This window comes from Equus asinus, chromosome 4 (genome assembly GCF_041296235.1).
Source record: "Equus asinus isolate D_3611 breed Donkey chromosome 4, EquAss-T2T_v2, whole genome shotgun sequence".
Classification (NCBI taxonomy): domain Eukaryota; kingdom Metazoa; phylum Chordata; class Mammalia; order Perissodactyla; family Equidae; genus Equus; species Equus asinus.
Window position 1 is genome coordinate 22,414,450 of NC_091793.1, and position 25,605 is coordinate 22,440,054.

The 25,605-nt window shown below is 48.9% G+C and overlaps 1 protein-coding gene across 7 annotated transcripts; it reads right to left on the minus strand.

Annotated features, from left to right (window-relative positions):
- Positions 1-2,668: 2,668 nt before the first annotated feature.
- On the minus strand, positions 2,669-16,265 carry LOC106837629 (DNA dC->dU-editing enzyme APOBEC-3A-like). 7 transcript variants are annotated; one of them, XM_070506864.1, is made up of 8 exons: positions 15,608-15,961; positions 14,613-14,681; positions 14,041-14,154; positions 12,441-12,576; positions 7,378-7,578; positions 5,928-6,072; positions 3,916-4,195; positions 2,669-3,489 (listed from the first exon to the last, which is right to left on the minus strand). In XM_070506864.1, the coding sequence occupies exons 6-8, from the start codon at positions 6,063-6,065 to the stop codon at positions 3,065-3,067; spliced, it is 843 nt and encodes a 280-aa protein (XP_070362965.1). In that variant the 5' UTR covers positions 6,066-6,072; positions 7,378-7,578; positions 12,441-12,576; positions 14,041-14,154; positions 14,613-14,681; positions 15,608-15,961; the 3' UTR covers positions 2,669-3,064. The 7 variants fall into 7 exon arrangements, with proteins under 7 accessions (XP_070362965.1, XP_070362964.1, XP_070362962.1 ...); XM_070506863.1 differs by lacking the exon at positions 12,441-12,576; XM_070506861.1 differs by lacking the exon at positions 12,441-12,576 and adding an exon at positions 6,949-7,076 and having other exon boundaries at positions 14,613-15,961.
- Between the last annotated feature and the right edge of the window lie 9,340 nt (positions 16,266-25,605).

A 25,605-nucleotide genomic window follows, 5' to 3' on the forward strand; every position in this document is an offset into this window, starting at 1 on the left:
ACGTTTTAAAACACTTGGTAAAATAGGAAACAATGTTTAGCTATCGATTTAATCAAGATGACAACAGAAGCAGTCAAAGGCAAATAGAGAGTTAAAACACTCAAAAAAATCCTTCATAGGTAGACCTCAGTCCTTTTAAACATAGGAAATTATTTTATCAAAACATACATTTTCTGTCTTTTAGGTAAACTTACTCAAAAATTTAAAAAGTCCTTTTCTACCCTCTTTATCAATAGAAGACCAAAAGTTGCAGAGAATTATGTTTATAGGTGAGAGAGAGAGAAAGCCAAATTCTGCTTTTGTACCAGCTTACTTTTGAGATTGAAATTAAATTAATTTCAATCTTATCCAACTTGACCCTGCACAAAACTCCTCAGGGTTTTCCTTCCACAAACCTTCTGTCACTTACTTTTTTTTTTTTTTTAAGATTTTATTTTTTCCTTTTTCTCCCCAAAGCCCCCCGGTACATAGTTGTGTATTCTTCATTGTGGGTTCTTCTAGTTGCGGCATGTGGGATGCTGCCTCAGCGTTGTCTGATGAGCAGTGCCATGTCCGCACCAAGGATTTGAACTAACGAAGCACTGGGCCACCTGCAGCGGAGCACGCGAACTTAACCACTCGGCCACGGGGCCAGCCCCCTTCTGTCACTTACTTTTTACATTCAGAATTTGTCCCATGCCTTCTTTCCTTTTTTCTTCTTTCTTAGTACTTTAGGACAAATTTATCTTCTTAATAGAACAAACAAAATATCTCTATTCTTTATACCTTCTTTACTGAAAACATACATTTTACTTTCCTTGTATATAGACCTTTTAGAAACGTGTGCTTTCTCACAGAAAATTTCTCAGCATGTGCAAAACATGTTTATCAATAAACTCAAGCATCTTTTACTTTCTTTGAGCCAAGAAATCAAGGCAGATAAATCTATGCTTAGTAGTCAATTTCCAATATTTCATCTTATGTGGAAATGGCCGAGATAGTCAACAAATTTTTATCATCTAACTTAACGTAGCAAAACTCTAAAGTCTCAAATTACCAAAAATATTTTGCAAGCTATTTTTCAAGCATATATACCATAAAACATAATTATTGCACCCGAAAACTCTTACTAGTTTGTATCTATCTACATTGTGTTCCAAACAATTATGTTTAGATTACTCTCACAAACTTAATGTGATATTAAGACAGTCAGCCATCATCTTCAATGTTTTAAGTACCTCTACCATAACACACAATTATTGTTAAAAAGTTGCTCCAGAAACCTCTTCATATCTATTTAGTTTTCTTCTTCCCAATAATTATATTTCGATTGCCTACAAAACCCTCATGAGACATCAGACAAAATCAGCTGTTATTCTCAATTATTATGTTTTGCTGACAACTTATGTAACAGAGAGAATGTTTGTACCACATCCCAACTTGATAACTCTGAAAACATACTTATTTTTATCAAAGCAATAAACTTAAACAAGTTTTCATTTACCAAAGATCACTTTATATCATGTCTTGAAAAACATCCGAGCTAGTTTCTATTACATTTATAAATAACTTATAAAAGTGTTTATTCCAAACCAATTAAATAGAGCTCCTTCAGAAGTTAGATCGTCTGGAGGCAGACAAATACAGACAGAGACACACAGACGCAAACAGACATCATCAAAATTTTAACCAAACTCAGGTAGAAAACACAAACGAGGGGCCGGCCCCGTGGCTGAGAGGTTAAGTTCACACGTTCTGCTGCGGTGGCCGAGGGTTTTGCCCATTTGGATCCTGGGCGCAGACATGGCACCACTCATCAGGCCATGCTGAGGCGACATCACACATGCCACCACTAAGGGACCCACAACTAAAAATATACAGCTGTGTACCAGGCGGCTTTGGGGAGAAAAGCGAAAAAATTAAATCTTAAAAAAAAAACTGAAAAGAACGGTTGGATCCAAACTTTTTCTGGAAGTTGGACCTGTTCAGATAACCAGCGACTTCTGTCAAAGATTTTTTTCTTTTTGCTAACAGATGTCTTTTGTAGCCATTTTTGAAATCATTTTGTCTTAGAAGTTTCTGTCTCTTAATCAGAGATTGCATCCCATCGTGAGAGGTTTTTAATCCTCTCTTTGAAGGATGCCCCATTCTGTATACCTCCTGTGTCTCATACTAAATGACTCCTCTCCCCCAGCCCTTGACAGTCATTGGGTGAGGCTGGGACACAGTTTGGCCCCTGACATGTGAGCAGATGTCTGTGAGGAGAGACCTGGGAGCCCCGGTTGCCTGGAACGCCTTGTGCAGGACGCCCGGCTGCCAGGGCTGGACTCTGCGTGGTTCCTGCATGTAAAGGGCGGAGCCCATCCTCTGAGCAGCAAAACTCCCCCTCAGCTTCCTCTCCAGAGCAGAGGACTTACGAACGAGGAGAAGGCTGGAGTGAGTCCCAGCCACCCGTCTAAGTGCACATTTGAAGGCTCCCTCCCAGTTCTTAGACTTGCTCTTTCTCTTCTCTTACTGTGTGGCCTGTCATTTGAAAAACGGTCCTGCTAGCAGTGTGATAGGTTGTCCATGAGGGAAGGTTTTCTAGATTCCCCTCCTACAAGGTTTAGCTGATTGTTACTCACAACAGATGGAAATAGTGCGACCACTGCCCTCCCCCAGAAGGTCCGCTAAGAAAGAGCACGGCGTTGGCACGTTAGCAGGTGTTTATTTAAATATATGGACTCCATCATACATTTACAGAGAAAAAAATCAGCGGTAGATTCTTAGTATTTCACTGTACTGCTCTGGGTTTAAAATCAATTAGAATAATTATTCTCTAAAAATTTAAAACTATTCTGATGCTGTTGAGTGTAATCTTACTGATGTCTATTTGTACCCTAAGATGGATTTCATGAAAAGTAAATTTACTCGGAGGCTTTTTTCTGAAACTGTTTCTTAGTGGCTTCTGAGCCTTTTGCTGGTTTCTTTGGATCAATGTGGAGACGGTGGGGAATGGCGTGTTCACATTTCTTGATAGAAAGTGCTTTGTTGTGCGGTTCAGCAGAGGGCTCCTGCCTTCTTTAGAGAGACTGAGGTCCGTCCTTCATTGTTCCTGACTCGAGGGTGAGCAGGTGGAGCTGGGTGGAGCGGGGAGTGGAAAGGTGGAAAGAGGACACAGGTGCGGGGCAGTCACCAAGATGGAGGAGGAGAGAGGAGGAGGGAGCTGAGAAAGCAGAGAGCTTGTGAGAAGGGAAGGGAGGCATGGAGCTGGCCACCCAGGAGGGACTAGGTACCCAGAGGAGCCTCTGAGAGAGCGAAAGGAAGGCCCAGGGACAGGATGGGAGGGAGGAAAGTAGAGAGTAGGCAGGGATGGAGGAAAGTAGAGGGGAGGCAGGGAGGGAGGAGCAGTCGGCTGGAGAATGTGCTGCAGCTGCTCGGACAGGTAGCGACTCTTAGGATCCAGCTCATCCCAGGGCTGGAAGGGTCTTCCCTGGTGGTCCACGAAGGTCTCCCAGCAGTGCTCAAACTCTGAAGGGACAGGGGACATGAGGCTGAGACCCACCTGGGGGGGGGAGGGCCAGAGTCTGGCTGACTCTTAGGGACAGTATTCCCCATCAATTTCACTGCCCTCTTTTCTCTGTTCTCCCTGGGGACTTAGCCCTCAAACTCTTTCTTCCAACTGGAAGCTGAGCCAGCCCAATTCTCCTCCTTTCTGGAAGCCCCCACGTCCTTCTTGCACCTCTACTCAACCTCCCTTCCCTCCCTGGGACCACCTCGCCTCCCTGAACTCTCCCTTCCACTAGCCCCACAGTCCTTTCCAAGTCTAGCATCACCCCTGCAAGCCACAGACAAAGGCTCCTCCCCCAGGGATTTGTATCCTGCCCATCCTTTTGTAGCAACTTCCTACAGGCTTCTCCCTGCCCCTGGCCCCATCCCCAGGACAGGAGTGCTGACCTTCTGAGGCCATGATGGCGATTTGGGCCCCAGCCGCCTGTAGGGTGCGCAGTCCCGCCCCGTAGTCTCCCTTGGTATAGATGCGGGAAGCAAAGATGCGCAGGCTCACGTGGCTGTTCTCCCACAGGAACTCAGCCAATCTCTGAGCACAGTCAGCACAGGGGCTCCAGGAGATGAAACAGGTGACCCTGTAGCGCAGCTTCTGGTCCAGGTTCCAAGAAGAGATCAGGTCCAGGAAGCGCATCTCTGCGTCACGGGGTGGCCCGGGCATGTGAATAGGCTGAGCAGAGAAGAGGAAGAAAAGTGTTCTGTCACTTGCTGTGCGCAGGGGGAGGGCGGGACATGGGGAGCGGGGGAGGCACTGGCCTCCAGCACTAAATTAGAGGGGCGGGGGGCCCACCTCAGCGTCAAGATGAATCAGATTTCCATGCAGTGTTTACATGATCAGACGCAATGCAACACTCCTTGGTGAACACACATCCCCACTTTACACAGGGCCGGCTCGGCAGCGCTGCCTTCATTTCAGCTCGGCTCTCTGTGGATCCGCACAGCACTGACACTGACCAGCCTTTTATTTCTCCTCCCCAAAGCCCCAGAGCACAGCTGTATTTCCTAGCTGTAAGTCCTTCTAGTTCTTCGTGAACCACCACAGCACGGCTGCTGACGGACGGGTGCTGTGGTTCCTCAACCGGGAAACCATCCCGGGTCGCCGAAGCAGAGCGCGCTGAACTGTAACTGCTGGGCCCTCAGGACTGGCTCTGATCAGTCTTCATTTACATTGTTTGCAATCCTTCATAATGGAATGTGCATTGATTTTTATTTCTAAACCACTGCATTAAAATAGGGCCAGCCCCGTGGCTAAGTGGTAAAGCTTGGCATGCTCAACTTCAGCGGCCCAGGTTTGGGTCGTGAGTGAAGACCTACACCACTCGTCGGAGGCCATGCTGTGGTGGTGTCCTACAAACAAGGTAGAGGAAGGCTGCCACAGGTGTTAGCTGAGGGCCAATCTTCCTCAGCAAAAGAAAAAAGGAAATCGGAGGCATCTTGATGACTGAGTTTGCGGAGCTCCTGGAGCTAGGTGCAGAGGTAAGTGCCTTCAGTAGCCTCACCTGGTCTGGCCCCACAGGGAGGAGATGACGAGCTGGCGGAGGCAACGAGGAGGCCGGATGCCACCAGGGTCATGGACTTGATGCCACAGACGTGGGTGCTTCCTCCGTGGAGGGATCCACCCGCTCTCCATCTACTCCCCTCCCCTGCCCCCACCTGTGCACCAAAACTTCTACAAGCTTCTGCTCTGGGCTTTGCCCTGTGCTGAGCCCAAGTGTGTGAGGTCCTCGCTGTGCAGGGAGGAGCGGGGCAAAGGGCGCCAAGGGGAGAGGTGCCTGGGTCACGGGATAAATGTCATTGTGTGCTCACAGGATGGTGATATGCCCAAACTGCAGAGTGACAGATTCTCAACCAGAAAGCGAGAAGTCAGGCCAGCGGTGTTCGTGCAGAGACCTTGTGCGGGAATGTGATGGGTGCACAGGGCCAGCGGGGTGTCCCTGGGCTCAGAGCAGCCGGCCATGCAGTGGGGTGAGCAGCACCCTTGCCAGGATCTCCTAAGTAATGGGCTGGGGTCCGGTCTGGCGCCCCGGAAGTGACCAGAGGCAGCACTGGGAGCCAACAGAACGTGCACTCTCAGACCAGAGGCTGCCCCAGGACCCTTGTCCAGACTGCTTTCCCTCTGTCTAGACCGATCCTCACAGGCACAGCTGGAGGGGTTGCTGGAGCCTGGGGTGACACTGGGCTGGTGGTGCCACCCTGGGACACTGTGACTAGTTCCTGACGTGTGGCTCAAAGGCACAAATCCCAGCAGAAACGGACCCCACCTGACCCTAGGTGGAGCCGCAGCAGCTGTGGGGACGAAGTGGGGGGAGCTCTGTGGGACGCCCTGTGAGCCAAAAAGCTTCTCCCCTGAGGGTCCCAGGACTGGGAGGTCCTGCCAGCTATAGTGGGGCTGTGTCAGTCACCTTGTTGCGCAGGAAGCCCTTGTCCCAGCCTGGCGGGACCCTGGAATTACCATCCGGGAGCTCCACCTCATAGCACAGGTAGGTCTTGCGTGGCCAGTTCACATTGTTGAAGTTCTCAGTGAAGGTCTCTTCGTCCATGAGGCGCCTGGGACAAAGGTGAGAGAAACCTAAAGATGTGGGGCTCCCCCAGGGACCACTCAGTTCTCTTCCCTCCGCCCCACACGCCTTCACCCTCCACCCTGAGCTCCTTCCCCTGTGCCCACATCACAGCCAGACCAAGAGATGACCGGCTTCCACGCACATTGCTGTAGCCACCGGGCCTCCTTCTCTGACACCTTCTGGGGGCACCTGAGATGTCACCCCATCCTTCAGTCAGGGTCTCCACCAGGGTCAGTGCAGGGGGCTCTGCGCCTGATGTGGTCCTCTCCCTCTGCCTGGAGTAGCCGGGTCACCTCTCCTGGCCTCACCCTCCCAGCTCGCTCCCCGCTGACCCACCCCCCTGCTGCAAGTGGACCCACGGGGGCTTTTTCCTCCTGTCTTCGGGTTAAATTGAGCCACAAGGTGCATCGGGGCCAAACACAGTCCAGAGTGGGACCATGGGGGAAAGAGAATGCCAGAGACTATGCTCCTCACAGGATCATGGGACGTTTATCTACCTGTGGAAATAATGTGTGTGCTTGACAAAATCCAAATCCTAAAGGGGAAAGTGACCTCCTAGCCCACGGTTCAGAGGTGATGCCAAAGCAGAAATGATAGATTTCAGAGGGGATTGGAGGAAGAGGAGGAATGGGGACCAGCAAGGAGGAGTCCCCAGGAGCCTGGGGGATGCGGGCTGGACAAGCAGACTGGGCATCCGCTGAGGGGTCACAGCTGGACCCAAGGTGGGCCAGCAGGAGAGAGGCAGAGAAGAGGAGGAGGCCCCGGAGGTCTGGAGGAGCCCCTGAGGGGAGGAAGCGAGCCCCCATCAGCGAACCTGGAGGAGTGGTCTCCGGAGCAGGAGTGCTGGGGGGATGGGTGGTACCTGGCCATGGGCGCTGCACTGGCCTCCATGTCTCAGTCCCTTCACTGTCTTTGGCTCTGCGTCCTCTGCTCCTTGCCTGCTCACTGCCAGTGTCGTCCTCCTATGATGCTCTTCAGGGACCCAGCAACCTTATATACCATCAAAGCACCTAACTGGAAGCTGCTGAGTATGTGATGCTGGGCCCCACCTCTTCCTGAGCTCAGGCCATTCATGCCACCCTCAGGAGTGGCACAGAAGCAGGAACTTCTCTGCCCCAATGTCACACCCTAAGTCCTCGGTGTCAAGTTTAGGTTTTGGTTTCTCTGTTCTGACCACAGCCCTACCTGGAAGCCTCCTGGACTGACCAGGGGACAATGAGGTCTGTGGAGGGAGTGGTCCCTGGGCAGCAGGGACCAGCAGGGCAGGGGGTCAAAGGACAGGTGTGCATACCCTGAGGAAGGCCCTGGCACAGGACACAGAGCCCCAGCGGGCAGGCTCCAGGGTGCCCATCCTGCATCTCCCACAGCAGCGGCTCAGGACGTGGCCTGGTCCAGGCTCTCTGGCATCTGCTAGGTGGAAGGGCCAGCGGGAAGCGAGTGGGGAAGGAAGAATCCGACCTGAGAGGCAGCCAGCTGGCCTTCACCCCTCGTCCTAGAAAGGAAGCAGACAAATATGTGCTGAGCTCTCCTTAGGAGCCAACCAGATAAGGACAGCACAGCGGACACAGAGCCTTTACTCCCTCCCCTGTTACATGGAGGAGAAAAGGACAGCTCCCAGAGGGGATGGCCCAGCCATGACCACACAGGGAACAGATGGATCAGGGTGGCCGCCCGCCTGAGAAAGGACCCCACCTGTCCTCCTTTCTGTCCACCTCAGGCCCTGAGGAAAGAGGGAGGTTTGTATTCCAACCCCAGATGTGACTCTGAGCTGTAGCTGGCCATGTTTGTCCCGAGGGGCTGCCGCTCTGTCCCGGGGACTCCCACATCCTGGTTCCTCTCAGACCACCCTGTCCTGGCCCGGTGCTCACTCTCAGGTCAGGTGCCTGTCCTGGGAAAGCTAGACAGGCCCCAGAGTCCTGCCTTGGGAGCCTGCACTGAGCCCAGGCTGCTGACCTCCGGGCTGGCCTCACATCCTCAGGGTGGAGACTTCAGCACAGTGTCCCCACCTTCTCAGGCGAGCACGTTTCCTAGTGGACAGACCACAAAGGCTGTGCAGGAGCATTTTGGGGACACCAAGACGGGGATCCATGGCAGGGAGAACGCTTTGCTCACCGGCCATTCCCGGAGGATGTGTTGTCCGTATCCCCCACTTCTACCTCCATAGCCACCTGTCCAAGTCTCCTCTTCTGGAATGTTCCCCAGCACCTCCTCCCTCCCCGCTCCCCACATCCCACCCTGGCTTGATCACCACTGGGCTCGTGCTCCCTGCTGACCCTGGCCGTCCCTCTCTATGCAGAGAACCTGGCCCACGTGTCCCCACGTGCGGGAAGTCAGTTCTGCACTGAGTGCCCAGTTCATGGGCGGCTCGGAGAATCCGCGTCCTGGGAAGACTCGAGGGGACGTCACATGTAGCAATGTGTTCACCTTCCTCCAAAGGTTTATGTCTTGAGTCACGTATGTGAGTCCCAGCGAGAAGGGGCGGGTGGATGACGAGGCATCACCTTAGGCCTGGGGGAGCCCCCTCTCTGGGCTCCGACCCCTTGTCCTCCAGGAGTCTGCCCACATTGCCCCGCACACTCTGGACCCTGATTGCCTCTGGCAGCAGAGGCCCAGTGCCGAGTGCTCCCTCCTCCAGTCTCCCTGAGGCCTGGGGAGGACGCGGGTCTGTAAAGGCATCCACAGGCTGCTGATGAACCCCGGGTCCAAGTCGGCCCTCAGCACTGCTGACATGATGAGATGAAAGCAGGCCGCGTGCGGTCCACGTGATAAGAAGTAAGATGGAGAGAAATCCTGAACTTTCGTGGGGATGAATGAAAATGTGAAAAAATGCACACATCCTGCTGAAGTTCTCACCAAAGCAGGAGACAGTGTGAGATGGGCAGAGTGGACTGCGGTGTCCCCCGTGCGGGAGGAGGGGTCGTGTGAGGAGGGTCGGCCCCTAAGCGGGGCAGGCTGTGCCTGGATTTGCCTTGTTCTCCCATCAGGAAAACTCGGAACAGGGCGGGGTGCCCTCATGGAGCCCACACTGGAGCCTTAGGACCCAGGGGAGCTGCAGTGACCCCTCAGCCAGCATCCCTCTGGGACCACAACGCGTGAGCCTGCAAGTGTCTGGTGTCCAGGCCATGCTGCTCTGTGTGACGTCTCAGCTTTGCCCCCTGTAGGTGGCCTTGCCTCCCTAGAGCCATGATGATGGACAGGCTGCCTGTGCCCAGCCCAGGGTCTCAGCAGTGTTCCCAGGTTGTCCCATGTCCTCTCTCTAGGATCTCAGGGCCCCTGTGTCATGGGCAAAGCTCTGAGAACAGGGGCCTGGGAAGATGAGTGCTCCTGGGAGATGGGACGCTAGAGAAATGGGGGTCTGGGGTGCTGGAGAGATGGGGAACAGGTATGCCTGGACCCGCCCCTGACAGCACTGAGGGTGGAGTCCCTTCTCCCAATGTAAGACCACCTGTTTTCTACCCAGGCTGCCCTCTTGCCCAGAATGACTACACATTGCCAGTTTTTGGTCATTTGCTTCCAGGAATGGAGGCAAGGCTGCTGTCAGAGCCCAGAAATGGAAACCAGGGAGCAGATCTGACAAGCTTCCTCCTGCAACCCCCTGGGAAGTGTTGACATCCTCTGATTTCCGGCAGAGCCGAGATAGGTGTTGGGTGTGTCTGGGAACCCTGAGGAGGTTCCTCTCTGTCGTGCCCCTGAGTGTGCGCACGTGTGTCCTGTGTGTCTGTGTCGGGGGAGTGGATGGGCCACTCAATCCACAAATTCTCCACCATCCTTGCAGCACCTTCTGGCTCATACTGTGTGCAGCCGGGCACTGGGGGAGTCGGGGTATACACGCAGTGCTGGGGGCCTCAGCAGAGTGGTCAGGCTGACACCTGGGACAGGGTCAGTTCCTGGGGAAGGAACCAGGGAGGGCACGGGTGTCCAGGGCTGTGCCCACGGAAAGGGGCCAGGGGGCAGGAGCAGTTCCCAGGAGACAGAGCCACCACAGAGGGGAGGGGAGCACAGCCCTGGAGCTGGAGGCTCAGGGAGCACAGACAGACCACAGTGCCTGGGCCACAGTGGGGTCCCCAGGGCTCTCGGCACTGCTTCCTGGCTCTGTGACATGGGGGCATGTGACCACATCTGGGAAGGAGTGGGCCCACCATGTGTCAGGGCGGACCCTCTGTCTGCAGATATATAGAGATTCAGAGACCAAGGGGAGCTTCCTGGGGACAGAGAATGCAAATGACAGTGAGAATGGAGACAGGAATATACAGAGTCCAGAATCTGAGATGGACGGACACTGCAGATGCTGGAGTCCACCTCAGGCCCAGGCCCCCGGCCCTCTCTGGGCTCCTTCCCCCAGAAACTGGGGCTGTCCCGGAGCCCAGCTGTGATTGCTCTGCCGCGGCCCCCAAGTCGGCGCCTCCAGCCCGACTCCCCAGGCTCCTGGCCTGCGCTTCGGGAGTCACTCTGGATTCTTCTCTGCGTGTGTTGCCAAACCCTGTTATTCCTGCCTTTGCAAAGGCTCTGGGGCCATCAGTATTTCCCGTCACTACTAGATGGGAGCGTGCTCACCTTCTAACTCTAGAAACAGATGTTAGGCCTCTGGGAAATCCTTGGGCCTGCTACCCTTTCAGAATGTCGACTGTGGAAGAACTAAAACTGTGTCAAAAGGGATTTAAAAGCTCGCAGAACGTACAGAGAGAACATCCTTATTTCAGATCTATGACCAAGAAGACAGGTACCCGAGACAAGGTCATCTTGTTTCCTAGGAGGTCACTGTCAGCTGTGAGAAGAACATTCTACTAGCCCTTAATTCCTGCTTACTGATTAAAAATATTATAACCATAACCTGTGTTAGCAATGTTTAAAATGTTAAAACTTTGTCATTAAAATGGCACATTCAATGAATACCTGATATTGTAGAAAATGTGCAAGTGGAAAAATAGTCTGAGAATAAAATTGTTCAAGAAGTCATTGAAGAAAGTGCAAAGGGGGGCCGGCCCGGTGGCACAGTGGTTAAGTGCGCACATTCTGCTTCGGCGGCCTAGGGTTCACCAGTTCGGATCCCGGGTGCGGACATGGCACCGCTTGGCAAGCCATGCTGTGGGAGACGTCGCACATATAAAGTAGAGGAAGATGGGCATGGATGTTAGCTCAGGGCCAGTCTTTCTCAGCAAAAATGAGGAGGACTGGCAGCGGAGGTTAGCTCAGGGCTAATGTTCCTCGGAAAAAAAGAAAAAGAAAAAAAGAAAAGAAGAAAAAAGAAACTGAAAAGGAAGACTGTGTGGGAGGAATGATCCATTTCCACATTCTCAGGAGGATTCCATTCCTAGAGAACTAAGATATGTACTTCTCACAATCTCTAATTGTATCTTGCGTTTTAGACACAATTGTTGGACATTTGATTTCAGCCTTCAATACATGTTTAAACACTGTTTCCACCATCAATGAAAACACGCCTTTCCCGCCTCTTGGGAGGCCAGAGTCATGCCTCTCCTGCTGCCGTGACCCCGGGTCTGTCCCAGCTGCATTTCATTCACATCTTCTATGTCTCGCATCACTGCTATCTGCGCTTTTATAGCCTAGTGCACTTACTTCATAAGGTTACAGGGCAAAGGCAATAACACTGCGAAGGACTGGGACACGCCCCACTGTAGAGACACAGCTGGCGGCTCTATAAACATCAGGGCAGGCTGCCCACAGCACCGGTCATGCCACGCCTGTGCCAGCTGGCTCATCAGAGCCTAACGTGACTGCGGGAACGGTGCCCTTGTAACCGAGTAAACAGGGGCTCATTCTGCTCACCGCAATCTGGTGCCCGTCAATTGTAAACAAGCCAGTGGTCGAGAGAGGAAAATTTAGATGATTAGCCAGCATAATCGGAAGATGGTGGACTGGTGTCCTGAAGAGCCATCTTAAAATCATACAGAATCGTGAGGCAGTTAGGTAGGGAAATGGGCGGGGAAGGAGGGGGGTTAAGGATGTCAACCACCCGGTGGGACAAACTACAGAGTGTCACATAATCTCTTTCTTCTGTCATTCGTGATGGGTACCAACAGAATTTTTCTTTCTGGAGGTCGTCATGTTCCTGGGGAACTCAGAGAATAAAGTTGTCTTATCACAGCCAGGAGATATACATAAGCAAGGGTCACAGAACTAGCAGATCATGTATTTTGCAACAGTGAGAGGAGCTTAATCATCCCGGCACTTGGGGGCTAGAATGTATCCACAGAGACCAGGGAATCAGGCTCACAGTTACAATGTTGCTCCCCTTCCCTAGGAGGGCTTCCCTCATGTTAACTTCAGATGCAGCTGTTACACCTGGAGCTGCTGATCGTCACATCCCACAGCATGACTTCGGTAGCTACTCACGTCAGCTGCCATTCTGGGACCTGGTGTACCACAGCGACACGATGGCCAGGCCCCTTCTCTCACACAATCACAGAGATGAATATTGTACAAAGGAGTAGGGGTCCACCTGAATACAGCCAAAAGTCAATTTTGTAACCTAAATGAGAAATAAATGAGAGAGGAGTAAGTATATAGATAGATGATAGAGAGAGAGATAGACAGATAGATGCTAGATGCCAAATAGAGAGATGTTAGATGATCAACAGACAGATAGAGACAGATGACAGATAGATAGATAGATGGATAGATAGATAGATAGATGACAGATAGATAGATAGAGATAGATGACAGATAGATAGACATGATAGAGTGATAGATGATAGATGATAGATACATAGATACCTAGATACATAGATATGTAGATAGATACATGTCACGTAGATGATAGAGAGAGAGCTGATAGGGAGAGAGAACACGAATGTTAAAGCAAATGGGGAAATGTTCACATCAGGTGAATTTGTGTGAAGGGTATATGGATGCTCTTTATATGCAACTTTCCATACGTTTGAAATAAAATAAAAAATAAAATTCAAATGTTCCGTATCTCTAGGTGATAATAAGGGTCATTTTCTGTCGCCACTTATCTCTGTTTTTCAAATTGCCTGCAATGGTGAGAGCTGTTTTATAATCAGGGAAGTGACTAGGAACAGGTATCTTGAAGCCATCACCTCTCTGCAGGCCCTCTCCAGGCTGGGACGAGCCGCAGGCACAGTCTAAGGAGGCCCCCAACTGCAGGGCAGGGCACCAGTCAAGTGGAGGGGAAGAGAGGGCGCTGCCGACCAGGAGCGGAGCAGAGCAGACACGCAGAAGCTAGTGGGAGCAGGGAGTGGGACAGGTGTGGCCAGGAGTAACAACTCCTGACTCTGCTAAGAAGTGACCACAGGGCCAAGAGCGCTGGAGATGGGGCTGAGCTGGCAGCGAAACCAGGACACAGAAGGCCTTTTTTTTTTGAACTGTGGTGAAATATATGTAACATAAAATTTACCATTTTTAAGTAGACAATTCAGTGACATTAAGGACATTCACAATGTTGTGCATCCATCACCACGAACCATCTCTAGAACGTTGTCATCTTCCCAAACTGAAACTCTGCACTTATTAAACAGGAACTCCCCATAACCCCACCCCGCCCAGTGGGAAAATGTCACCTGTTTACGAAACATGTAGAAACATGTAGGACAGTTTCTACTTCTCCTCTGCAAGACTTAATTTACAATAATGAATTCTTTTCAGCTTTTTTTTTTTATTTTTGGTGAGAAAGATTGGCCCTGAGCTAAAATCTGTTGCCAATCTTCTTTTTTTTTTTTTTTTTTTGATTGTGGGAGATTGTCACTTAACTAACATCTGTGTCAGTCTTCCTCTATTTTGTATGTGGGATGCCACCACAGCATGGCTTGATGAGCAATGTGTATGTCCATGCCCGGGATCTGAACCTGGGAACCCTGGGCCACTGAAGTGGAGCGAGCGAACTTAACCACTATGCCACCGGGCCGGCGCTCTATGCATATTTTATATGTCAAAATAATAGTTCAAAAGTATATAAAATAGGATCCTGCATTACCACCTCTTGGAATGCCATGTACAAGACAAACCCCAAGTGTTTGTGCCAGTATTTCCGGTGGAAGCAGTCTCATATACAGGAACCATCTAGCTTCTCCCCCGTGTAGGCAGACATCTGAAATATAAGGGAGTAACAAGAAAAAAATCTTGATCCGTTAGCGATTGATAGAAATGTCAGTTTGTGGGATTTAAAATGTTTGCTTTGTAAAAAACATCCAGAACACATCACTTTCTCTACAAAGAAGAATAGCAGCCTTCCGGATGACCATGCAGGGTCACACGGCACGACTGAAAATGAAAGGATGGTCTATAGCCAAAAGCTATTTGTACTTTACTCATTCCTTTGCTGCATTAATCTGTGAACTAAGGCTTGTGTTTAGTTCGGCTGCATTTATGGAACAGGATCACCTTTCCAAAACGGTGGCACCAATTTTCCTGAAGTGTAGCAGCGCTCAATTTCTAGCAGCAATTATGTTCTTAAAGGTTAACAACTTCTAGAGCAAACGGTCCTAACTCTGTGTGCTACGGTGCTCACTATTTACACAATATCTACAGAAAGGTGGATCTACTTACAGGAAGAGCTCGCTCGCTGTCCCAGCCCACGTCTCATTCGAAGGATTTTCCTCCCATCTCTTCCCTCATCTGCTTGGGGAAGTGGAGCAGTTTCAGAAAAGGTGCCTGTGGACTTCGCATGGGATTGTTACTTTCAAGTAAGTAGACAGGCAAGGAGAAGACAAAAAAAATCCTTGGTTGAGAGTACATCACAGTGGCCCCAAAATTACTTATGTGAGAAGCAGTAGCTGTCACGGACCTATAGAAGATGGGGCGTGCCAAGGCTGTAGCAGGGACCAGCGAGAAACTCGCCTTGTTCGCAAAGTCACGTAGTCGACTGGTCATGCGAACAACACTGACAGCTAATAGTGAAGACATTTGATGACGAAAAGCACATTTTGCTAACAATATCTCCCTAAAAGTCACCAGCTCTGGAGAGTCACACTTCGTGTTGTTAAATTACTCTTGAGTTATTAGAGGAAACAGTCACAGCAGGCAGCCAGTGATAAAACACCAGTTGTGAAAACTGAGGCAAAAGAGTGGACAAATTCCTGAAAACAGCAAATTAAATTATTTGTCAAAATAATTACAGGACGATCCAAGGCTAGGCCAAGTCTGAAATTTATAAATGAACATGGTGCCCCTGGGAAACACGTTTTGGAGTAGATGTAAAATTTCTGGAGGCCCAAGAATGGTCACATTCACCAGTTCCCATCAGGGAAAGAGCTGCTGAATATGTTACTGCCGAGGAAGAGAAAACAAGGGGGAAATGTACCCACAAGTAAGTGGATCTGACTTTTAGAAGCTGCCACTGGAAATAAACCACAGATTGATATCAAATGGACAAAAAAAATTGAATGCAGTGAAAAGAAAAATCACAACCAAAAAACAAGGGGAAGGGGTGGAGGCACAGATAAGGCATGGAAAAAAACTTTTTTTAATCCACATGGCTTTGGCCTATTAAAATATTTTACACTATTTTTTTAAGAGCATTCCAAAGCATCTGGAAGACATACAAGTTGTTTGAAAGCCCTGCATGGCGAATTCGGTTTGCAAGCCTCCTTCAGATGCTGCCAAGGACAATAAAGCCGCTTCTCTCGCACGGTCGTTCATGGTGTCAGTCTTTTCTCCTTCTGTTTCACTCGGCGTAACCAGAGGTCTGTGCAGCCACAAACAAGTGGTCTGGAGGGAACGGGCCATGCAGTTTGCATTGCCCTGGAAAAACCCAGCTTTCGCTTTCCAGATTCTCTGCGTGTTCAGATTTACCACTCTGGAGAACTCTGATTGCATCTTCTACGTGGAATCATTCTCTTCCTTGTCATAGTCACAGAATCTCCCCAGTCTTTTAATATTTCAGTGCCGGTAAGAACATAAACATGTCCTGCGCTGCATTTATGGCACAAGATCTCGTTTTCAAGACAGTGACACCAACTTCCTGAAGTGTAGCAACACTCAGTTGCTACTAACAATCAAATTTGTGAAAGGTTAACAACCTGTAGTCTTGGTTCTGCTCAAATCTGCCCAAGGGTCTACCTAATTTTCCTTCGGCTCCAGCCTCTTCGTAAACCTGACAGCACAGCCAGGCGCTCGCCGCGGCCCCATCCTCCCTCCAGCCGCATGGTCGCTGGCCTGGACCCCGAAGCTGGTTCTCCGCTCGCTGCTGCTCCGGCCGCCGCCCGAGGGGGGCGGTGGCGAGTCGTGGGCGCGGGCGGCGCGCGGAGGGCGGCCGGGCGGGTCCCTGGGGTGAGGCGGCGCGGGGTGGGCGTCCGCCGCTCTCCAGCGAGCCCCCCGCCCCAGCGGTCCCCCCACCCCCCGCAGCGCCCCCCGGCGACACCTCCACCGTCCTTGGGGTGGAGCAGGGCTCGCGGCCGGCGCAGAGATGGCGGGTACTCGGCCGACTGCGCAGCAGCGCCGCGCTCCGGGAATCTCTGAACATTCGATAGATCCTTGTATTTTAATTACCACCGGAGACTTTAGGCCCCATATTAGCTTCAGTTAAAAAAAAAAAAAAAAAAAAAAAAGACGCTGTTGGGATTATTTTTGTTTGTTGAAAATCCATACCAATAAAATGGTCTACTGAGAATATTTCTGCTTTTTGGTGTGCGATTGGCAAACAGAAAATGAATGACGACTGGAATAATGCAAGCTTGAAAATATAGGAGCGTGGTTCTCTGCAAAGAAGAGGGCCTTGGGGAGTGTTTGTGGGGGGTGGGGGTGCTGGAGGACAGGCACGCTCATAGGATACCGCTGGGTACCGATCCGGGTAAGCTTTCGGGAAGGAATCCGGCAAACGGATCCATGTGCTGTATTTACATGTGCACCGTCTGTCTTGGTCAGAAGAGGCTGGCTGTGCTGCAGGGACGATCAGTCCTCAAGATCTCAGTGGTTTAAAACAACGGAGCCTTTTTCCTGCTTATGTTAACCGTCCATGGGGGCGGGTGTGGGGGGGAGGCACTCTATCGCGTGGTCCTCGCCAAGTGTCGCGGGCTGACCAGGAGCCTCCTCCTGGAACATCGCTCAGCAACTTGGCAGGGACAACATAGATTACTCTCTGCCTCTTAAAGCTTCTGCCTGGAAGTATTTGTCACTTTGGCTCACATTTCATTGACCGAAGCAAATCACATCCTCACCACTAACCTCAAAGACGTGGGAAGGCGGAAGTCCACTATGTGCCCAAAGGAGAACCGGTCGTTCCCAAGCAGCCCCATGGCCACCGCATCATCCTGTCGCGGTGCTGAGCCAACTTCTCTGTGAAGGTCCGAGCCAACAGATAAGCCAAGTTAGAGGAGAGAGGTGTGATCAGTGGAAAGAGGCCACATTTGCCATTATTTCTAGGTTATTTTTCCATCCTATCTTCACTTAAGAGGACAGAGGGTCGCAACCTGGCAGAAGCTGGCACCCGTGTCTCAGCTCAGCGCAGGTGAGTCTTCAGAGGCAGAGTACGCACTTTTCTAGAGTGTTCCTTACACACCTTACCCACCAGCCACCTCCCGGCCAACAATAAAGCAAAAAGCTTCTACAGAAAGTTTAGAACTGAGGGAAAGAAAAGACAAAGTATTAATGGTCTCAACATCCTGATATATTTTTTCAAAGACTCGCCTGCTTTTATTCACCCGCTCCCACCTCCCCACCTCAAGTCTCTCCCTCTCACCTCCCCTCCAAATACCACTGTGGAACTTCAGAACGGCAGGAATAAAATACAATTTTAAAAGGTACTAGTTAGAAGAGGTACATTGTCTAGAAAGGAACAAGAATCAGACTGACGTAGGGCTTCTCATTTGCAAGTTATTCTTGTTTACTAATTTTTATTTTTATGGTTACCGTTTTATTGCATATATATCTCCAGTTCACAAAAATGGATCGGTAGCTCAAAAGAGGTTCTTCAGAATGTAAGGAAACGATAAAAATGGCAGCAGAAGTCCTCGGAACGCTGTAGACATAATGAATAGTTCTCCACTGTAACTATGAAATATGAAAGTGCGTATTCCAGGATGAAAGAATTCTTGGGTATTGATTTTACACATGTAGCCGTAAATGAAAATTGTGAGTCTAAGTTTAATGAGAAATATTTGAAATTTTCATTCATTGGACCAGCAGTCCATTTGTTCCTAGACCTCAATATGTTACCATTAAAAGTAAAACTTTGATAAACAGTAGTCTGAAACCATAAAAAAAAAGTTTTCCATTATCTTCCCCAAAAAGTAACCAATCCAGTTTTTCCAGAACAAACACAAAATAATGCTTTCTAATGTAAGATTGATTATTCCTGTTACTAAAGGTACAGAGGAGACCAAAGCTACAGAGGCACCATTTTAAGTTGCTGCCCTCTTCATAAATGCACATAAAAGTCAGTCTACAATTACCAAGAAGCCTGTGAACCAGCTGCAAAAATAATGATAAAGACTACGCTCGGAGAGAGAGCCAAAAGGACTGTTGACAAAACTCCTTTATCAGATAACACTGTCGGACGTGCGCGACATCAAGACTACACAGAGTAGAAAGCAATTAGTACATACACATGCCAGCAGATACTCTGCTTTTGAACAAGCCAAAACTGCTCACATTGGGGTACGAGACAAGCTCCTGGCACACAGGGGGTTCAAACATGCAGGAAAAATGCTGCCTGGCTTGTCATTTTGTTTGTCATGCCAAAGTACACTAAGAGGCTTTTCCCATATAGATTATGTACTTTGTGAGTCATGTGTTAGAAATGGTACTTCGGGACCAGTGCCCGAATTGAAGCAGCCATGGTGGCCTCAGGAAGGGTTCTGGTCTGTGAATAAAAGAGGTTGCTCCCCACGCTGCTTTATTCACAGAGAAGAGTTAATGGTCAACAAAATGCATCTGGACCTTGATTCGGGGTTACAGGAAGTAATATAAAAAAATACGAATATCATCTAATCCTGGCAGAGTTAAATATACATCTTTTCATCAGGCTGTCAGAGAAAACAGGTAGCATGCAGGTCAGTGTCATGGATGTCAGAGAAAACAGGTAGCATGCAGTGTCAGGGATGACAGAAACCCAGTTCCAAGTGGATTAAATAATAAATGGAACTAATTAGATAATTTGTGATGTCAGGGGCCTGGCTCCATTTCACTGCAGGTGACTTGGCTCTGTCTTCCTCCTTGTGTTGGCTTCTTTTCAGCCCAGCTTCCCTTGTGGAAAATGCTTACAGCAGCGCTAAGACCCACACGTTGCCCCCACACCATCCAGATCCACAGGGAATAGCTGTGTCCCAAATTCCCAGAAAAAGTCCTGAGATTCACGCTGATTGGATGGACTTAGGTCACATGTCCACTTCTGAATGAATCACAATGTGGCTGGAGGTGGAACCCACTGATCGCCCCACCCCTGCCCTACTGGCAAAAAGCCAGCAAGATCTTCTCACTGATAGGAAACTATTCTTAATGTTTCAAAAACTGTTTTATCTTGTAATTTAAAATCGTTGATGAAACTCTGCTTTTTTTTTTTGCTACAAATTGGTCATCTGTGGTGTGAAAACTTTGAGGAACTGTGCCTTAAGAGGATGCCTCAAGGATCTAACACCTAAGGCATATCTCTTGCAAATCTTTGTCCTTCTAGGTAACGAGTGCTTAAACAATTATTACAAATTCATACCCCTTAATAAAATTCTCCTTTGTCTATTCCTCACATGGGGAATGAAGTCAGTAAATGGCAGGGAGAGAGGTGGAAGTGTCAGCCACACTTTCTGCTGTGTCGTTGTGTCGAACTCTGTGCTGACACTGGCATCAGCACCGCAATGTCAGGATTCCTTGCAGACTATCCTCAGCAAGGCAGCGCCTCTCTCCACCTCGTCCTCTCTGTTTCTGCTTCTCCTTCTTCGGTGCCTTCATTCCATCCCCTCCTTAGTCTGGTTTCTCTGTTTGCACAAGGACTATCATGCCTGTCCCCAAATGGCCCCTCAGCCCCTGGGCTCCCTGACCTTCCAGGTCCAGCAGCCAAAGCTAACCTCGGAAAATCCCTGCCTCACAAGTCGGAATCTCCAGCAGAGAGAATCTGATTGGTGTAGCCTGCATCAGGGGACCACGTCTGGTCCAATTGGCCATGGAAGCCTGTGGGGTCCACCACTGTGGGGGAGGAGGGAAGATGGCAGCAAAGGGGACACTGGCTCAGTAAGTACTTCAAAGCATGTCTACAAATCCTTTGGAAGACATCCTGACATCCTCCTCTAAGCGTACCTTTCAAAGACAGTTCATAAATGCAACTCGGGTCATGCTGCCCAGTTAGTGAAGGGTAACACTCAGGTAAACCAAGTGGAATCAGGGTAAGCCCCCAGCAGACTAGAAAAAACTCCATTCCTTGGTGACATGAGAAGACAGCCGACCTGACACGGATCTAGAGCTGGCCGCGCCTCTGGATCTGATTGAAGTCTGGGTGGCTGCCAAACTGATTCATCCGAGAGCTGGAGAAAACCACCTGGCTGTAGCTCAGACCAAGACTCATCCCACATCACCTGAGCTGTGTCTTGTTCCCCTGCCAGATCTCTTGTGTCTTTATTGACTCTCCTGATAACTGCTTCTGTGGTTGGAAGTTACTCATCACTTTTGCTGTCTGAAGCTGGAACACGCATGAGACATTGAGAAAGGGAAAAACCCTGGACCTTGCTGAGGTTTGAGCCCATCCATCTTCTCCTCCCCAACTCTAGACCTAAACTCCTGGCTCCAAACCCTGAGTGGCAATAGTTACCATCACAAAATCAGCTTTCTAACCTTTTAATGTGATCTCCAGGCATTAAACAAGATGCTTGTGTGGACTGCAAACCCACTTTTCCCATATGGAATTTGTGTCTCTCGCCTTGTCTTAGAAGAAAGTAGCCGGTGGTGGTTGGCCAGGAAAAACATGGCCTTTGGGGTCAGTGAGACCTGGGTTTGAGCCCTAGACTCTCCACATGGGAGCAGTGGGATCTCAGTCAGGAGGCTTCCTCTATGAGCCTGATTCTTGACTGGGAAGTTTGTGATAAACCCCCCCATGAGGATTAAATTAAAGAACCTAATATCAAATGGCTGACACAATTGAATCTCAAATGTTAACCCCTTTTCCTTCCTTCAGGGCAGGGATAAAGGCAAAACTTATTCTGTGTACCTAGGCCAGGGTCTTTCTCTTACATCTAACATCTTATCAATTCAACCAACACTTATTGAATAGCTATGATATACACTGGCAAGGTGATGAGGGAAGCCAGCCTGGACCCTGGACTCCAGGAATTCATAGTCCTGTGTCTCCAGCCTCGTCTAGAAGCTTACCATCGGATGGAAATGGTGGGGTCATGTGCTTCCCAACTTCCCAGAGGTCTTGGTGACTGTGAAACCTTGTAAATGATGATTACAAGGAAAACTCCCATTTTCTTCTCTCTGGAAACGTCTCAGCAGCATGATTCTCCATAGGACTCAGTCTGTTTTTCTCTCTTCTCTCTGTTTCTCGTATCCTTGCTTGCTTGATTCCCAATTCCTGGGAGGAATCGAACAGGAGTCATGACTGCCCCAGTGGAAAGTGGGATAACAGTGCCATAGAGACCAGCAGCTATGGTTCAGGACCATGAACAGCGCCAGATGGGCGTCTCCTGGCCCACACAGGTAAGTCTTATTAGCCCATGGCCTTCTTGCCCTTATATGAGAGCAGGTCGGATGGCAGAGCCTCCCTGCCTCTCACAGGTTTGGTTCCTGCTGCTGGAGTAGCTGGATCTACACCAGAGCTCGTGCTGTGAATAGTTACAACTCTCTCCCTGGGGCTGGAAGATGGGTCTGAAAACCAAAAGTCCCGAGGAACACTTTCCACTTGGACCCATACGTGGAGAAAGGAATCCAGCTTTGGGGATAAGCAGATGTAAAGAGACTGGTCATTTGTGTATTTGCCTAAGAGCAATTCCTAAGCCAAGTCATAGTGCTTTTCTGCATTAAGCCTCCTGTTCAAGTCAGTCAATGACTTTCAGGCACAAGAGTTCATGGAGGAGCGCCCCAGCAAGGGAAGCCCAGAGCCGAGCCCGAAGTATGGCTGGCCCTTTTCTGCTGGCCTACCTGTGGCATCTGGAAGTGTTGATCTTCTCCTCCACGAGATTCCACTTTTAGAGTGATGCTTCTCGTAGCAAAACTCCTCGACTGACATACCTTCTTCCTCCTACCCCTCACTGAAGGCCTTGAACCACCCGAATTCCGGGCCACACTGTTCACTCTCTCCCTCTGTCCTCCTTTCCTTCTGTCTCAAGCCTCAGGCCTCACCTCCCTGTCTTTGCCTCCAGAACCTGCTTTGCCATCCTGGATTCTTAAATTCCAGTCCTTTAGGCTAGCAATGTGAAATCACCTTCGATTCTTCCCATCCTTCCTCCCCTGTTAAATCTGCTAGCGAAACCTTTCATCTTTTCTTTGGAAAAGTCTTTAAATCAATCACTCGTCCAATGTTTTCTGAACCAAAATATATGTAGACTAAAGAGTAAGGTTTTAAGTTACAGTACATACTTCCAGTTGAAGTTGATGACGCGCCCACGTGCTTTCAGCCCATTCCCCTCTGGAGACTCCCCCGAATGATAGTAAAGAATAAAAAGGGAATAAACTCAAATTAAGAGGAAGGAAGGGAAGTCAAAGAGCAGAAAATAATCTGAAAGACTAAAAATAGGTGGAGAAGAGAAGACTGATGATGCTTAGAGTCTGCACGGAGGGGAAGCCGACCAAGAAATGAGCTGACCTGCCCCCAAGAACTGCTCACCAGATGGAGCACGGGGCCCAGACTCACTGTTTGAAGTCTTGGATCTTGAGTGGATTGTCCCCTGCTTGTGAAAAGAAGATCTGAAAGCCTGGGCGGCAGTGGGAGGAATACAAACCTTGTGACCCGGGGCTGTGCCAGCCTCCCACTGCTCTGCACTTGGATCCGTCACAGCCCAGTGTAACATCAGAACAGGAACCACCTAAGCTCCCGCTGTGAAATGGGATCATGACTAGGGGTCAGCAACTGAAAAATGCTGACCAGGGAGGACGATCAAGAGGGAGAGAGGGGAAAAGAAAAGACAGAAAAACAAAAACAAAACAGTTTTCTCTCAAAATGAACCTGCAATCCAAAATTCCCAAGACCCACAAGGAAAGTCACTACATACTAAGCAACCGTGTAGAACAAGACAGCTTTAATGAAGTGTGTTGAGAATATGCAAAGATCTGAATGCCTGCACCGACGCAAGGCTGGGAGATGCTCGCACAGAGCCTTCCTCTTGGGGTTTCTGAGAGGTGGGGCTATTGGTAGACCCCACCCTTGAACCACTGGCACATACGGTATAAGTCTGCTCTGATTTTTATGCCTTGTCAGACTCCTGCCCTCGAGAATATTCCAACAGTCAGAACTGAGTCCCCACCAGGCTGACCAAGAAGGTAACTGAGGCATCCTTGCAGCCAGAGGGAGGAAGATCAAGTTGAACAATTAGAACACATGCCTAGTGTGTAGGCTGAATAATGGACCATTCCCCAAGGATGTCCACATCCTCATCTCAGAACCTGTGATTATGTTATTTTATATAACAAAAAGGACTTTGCAGATGTGATTAACCTAGGATTTTAAGATGAGGAGATTATCTGGATTGTCCAGGTGGGCCTAATGTAGTCATAAGGGTCCTTATAAGAGGGAGGGTCAGAGTCAGAAAAAGGAGATGTGACAACAGCACCGGAGGCCAGAGGGATGGAGATGGAAGAAGGGGCCATGAGCCAAGGAATGCAGGTGGCCTTGAGAAGCTAGAAAAGGTGAAGAAGTGGATTCTGCCCTTGGAGGATCCCGAAGGAAGCAGCCTTGCTGAGATCTTGATTTTAGCCCAGTGAAACTGATTCTGGACTTCTGTCCTCCAGAACTGTAAGAGAATAAATTTGTGTTGTTTTAATCCACTAAATTTCTGGTAATTTGTTACAGTACCAGTAGGGAACTAATATATCTAGCAAAATAGAACTGCTTAATTTTAAAGATGAGATCCAAATCCAAATGTAGTGTGTGCATGCATGTGTGTGCATACACACTCACACACACACACACACACACGAAAGACTTCTTGGAGTGTATAACATGATTTTCAACTAAAAAATTCAGCAGATAAATTAAAGATTATTCAGACCCAATTAGCAACCCTGAAGATGACATGCAGGAAATATCTCAAAAACATGAAGAAAAAAGATCAAAAAAAATGTAATTTATAAGAGAAAAGAGATCTGGTGAACCAAATCAGGAGGTCTAATGGACAAATAATATCTGCTCCAGATGGAGACAAAATGCAAACAGATGGAGGAGAAGTCATAATTAAATACCAGAAAAAAATTTTCCCAAGCTGAGGAAAATATGTCTATCAACTGATTGAAAGGCTCACTGAGTTCCATCCAGATTGATGAGAAAGTCATATGTGAAGGCATATCCTGGTAAAATGCATGATCTTAGAGAATAAAGACAAAATCTTCCAGGCTTCCAGGCAGGGAGAACAACTTGCAAGGATGAAGTTCTATCTTACAGAATGCGATCTATGCTTTGGGTTAGAAACCAACATATGGTGCTTTCTCTCCATCACCAGGATATATGAGTCCAGGGATAGAAATAGGAGTGGGTCCTCTCACCATTACACCTAATAACCTGCTTGCAGAATTTTTACCTCACTCCCTACATCTATGAGCTCTGCAGGTTTGGAGATCTTGGTTCCCAAGAGAGGACCACTTCCCCTAGAGGGCACAACTACAGTTCCATTGAATTGGAAGCTGGGACTGCTGCCAGCCACTTGGGATCTTCCTGCCACTAAACCAAGAGGAGAAGAAAGTGATTACTCTACTACCTGGGATGATTGATCTCGATTACGAGGAGAAATTGGTTTTCTGCTACACAGGGGAAGCGGGGAGGACTATATCTGAAACCCAGAGAATGTTCTGGGATCCCCTTTAGTACTTCCATGTTCGATCATAAAAGTTAATGGAAAACTACAACAATCAAAAAGGTAGGACCAGTAAGCATTCAGAACTTCGGGAATGGAGATTTAGGTTACTCCATCAAGCAAAGAACTCTAACCAGTTGAGAGCAAAGTTTGTGTAGAATAAGGAATGGAGGAAGGAATTTTAAATGTCAGCTGCAACCTCATGGCCTGTTATGGAAACAAAGGCTGTGTCAACTGTGAATATTTTCTTCCTTGCTTGCTGTAGAGTGTGTGTGTATGTTTGTATATATTAACTATTTTTTTCTTCTCCTTCCCCCTTCCCATTATTATTTTATATACGTTTTGTTGGAGGTTAGCTTTCCAATTTTGTATTTCGGTAACAGAATATTTAGGTGGGACTGTGACTGGATTTGAGGAGTTATGAACATTGCCCAGAGATGGATACGTGCACGCTGGGACTTTGAATCTTCTCATGTGGGTGAGAGACTAGGAATGTCTTTATTTGCATGAAGGACAGTTGCATCATATTAAATGGAAACACAGAGCTGTTTTCTTGTTGTGTGAAAGTCAAATGTATACATAATGGTGACTATGAATTCTGAGAAGCCAATGAG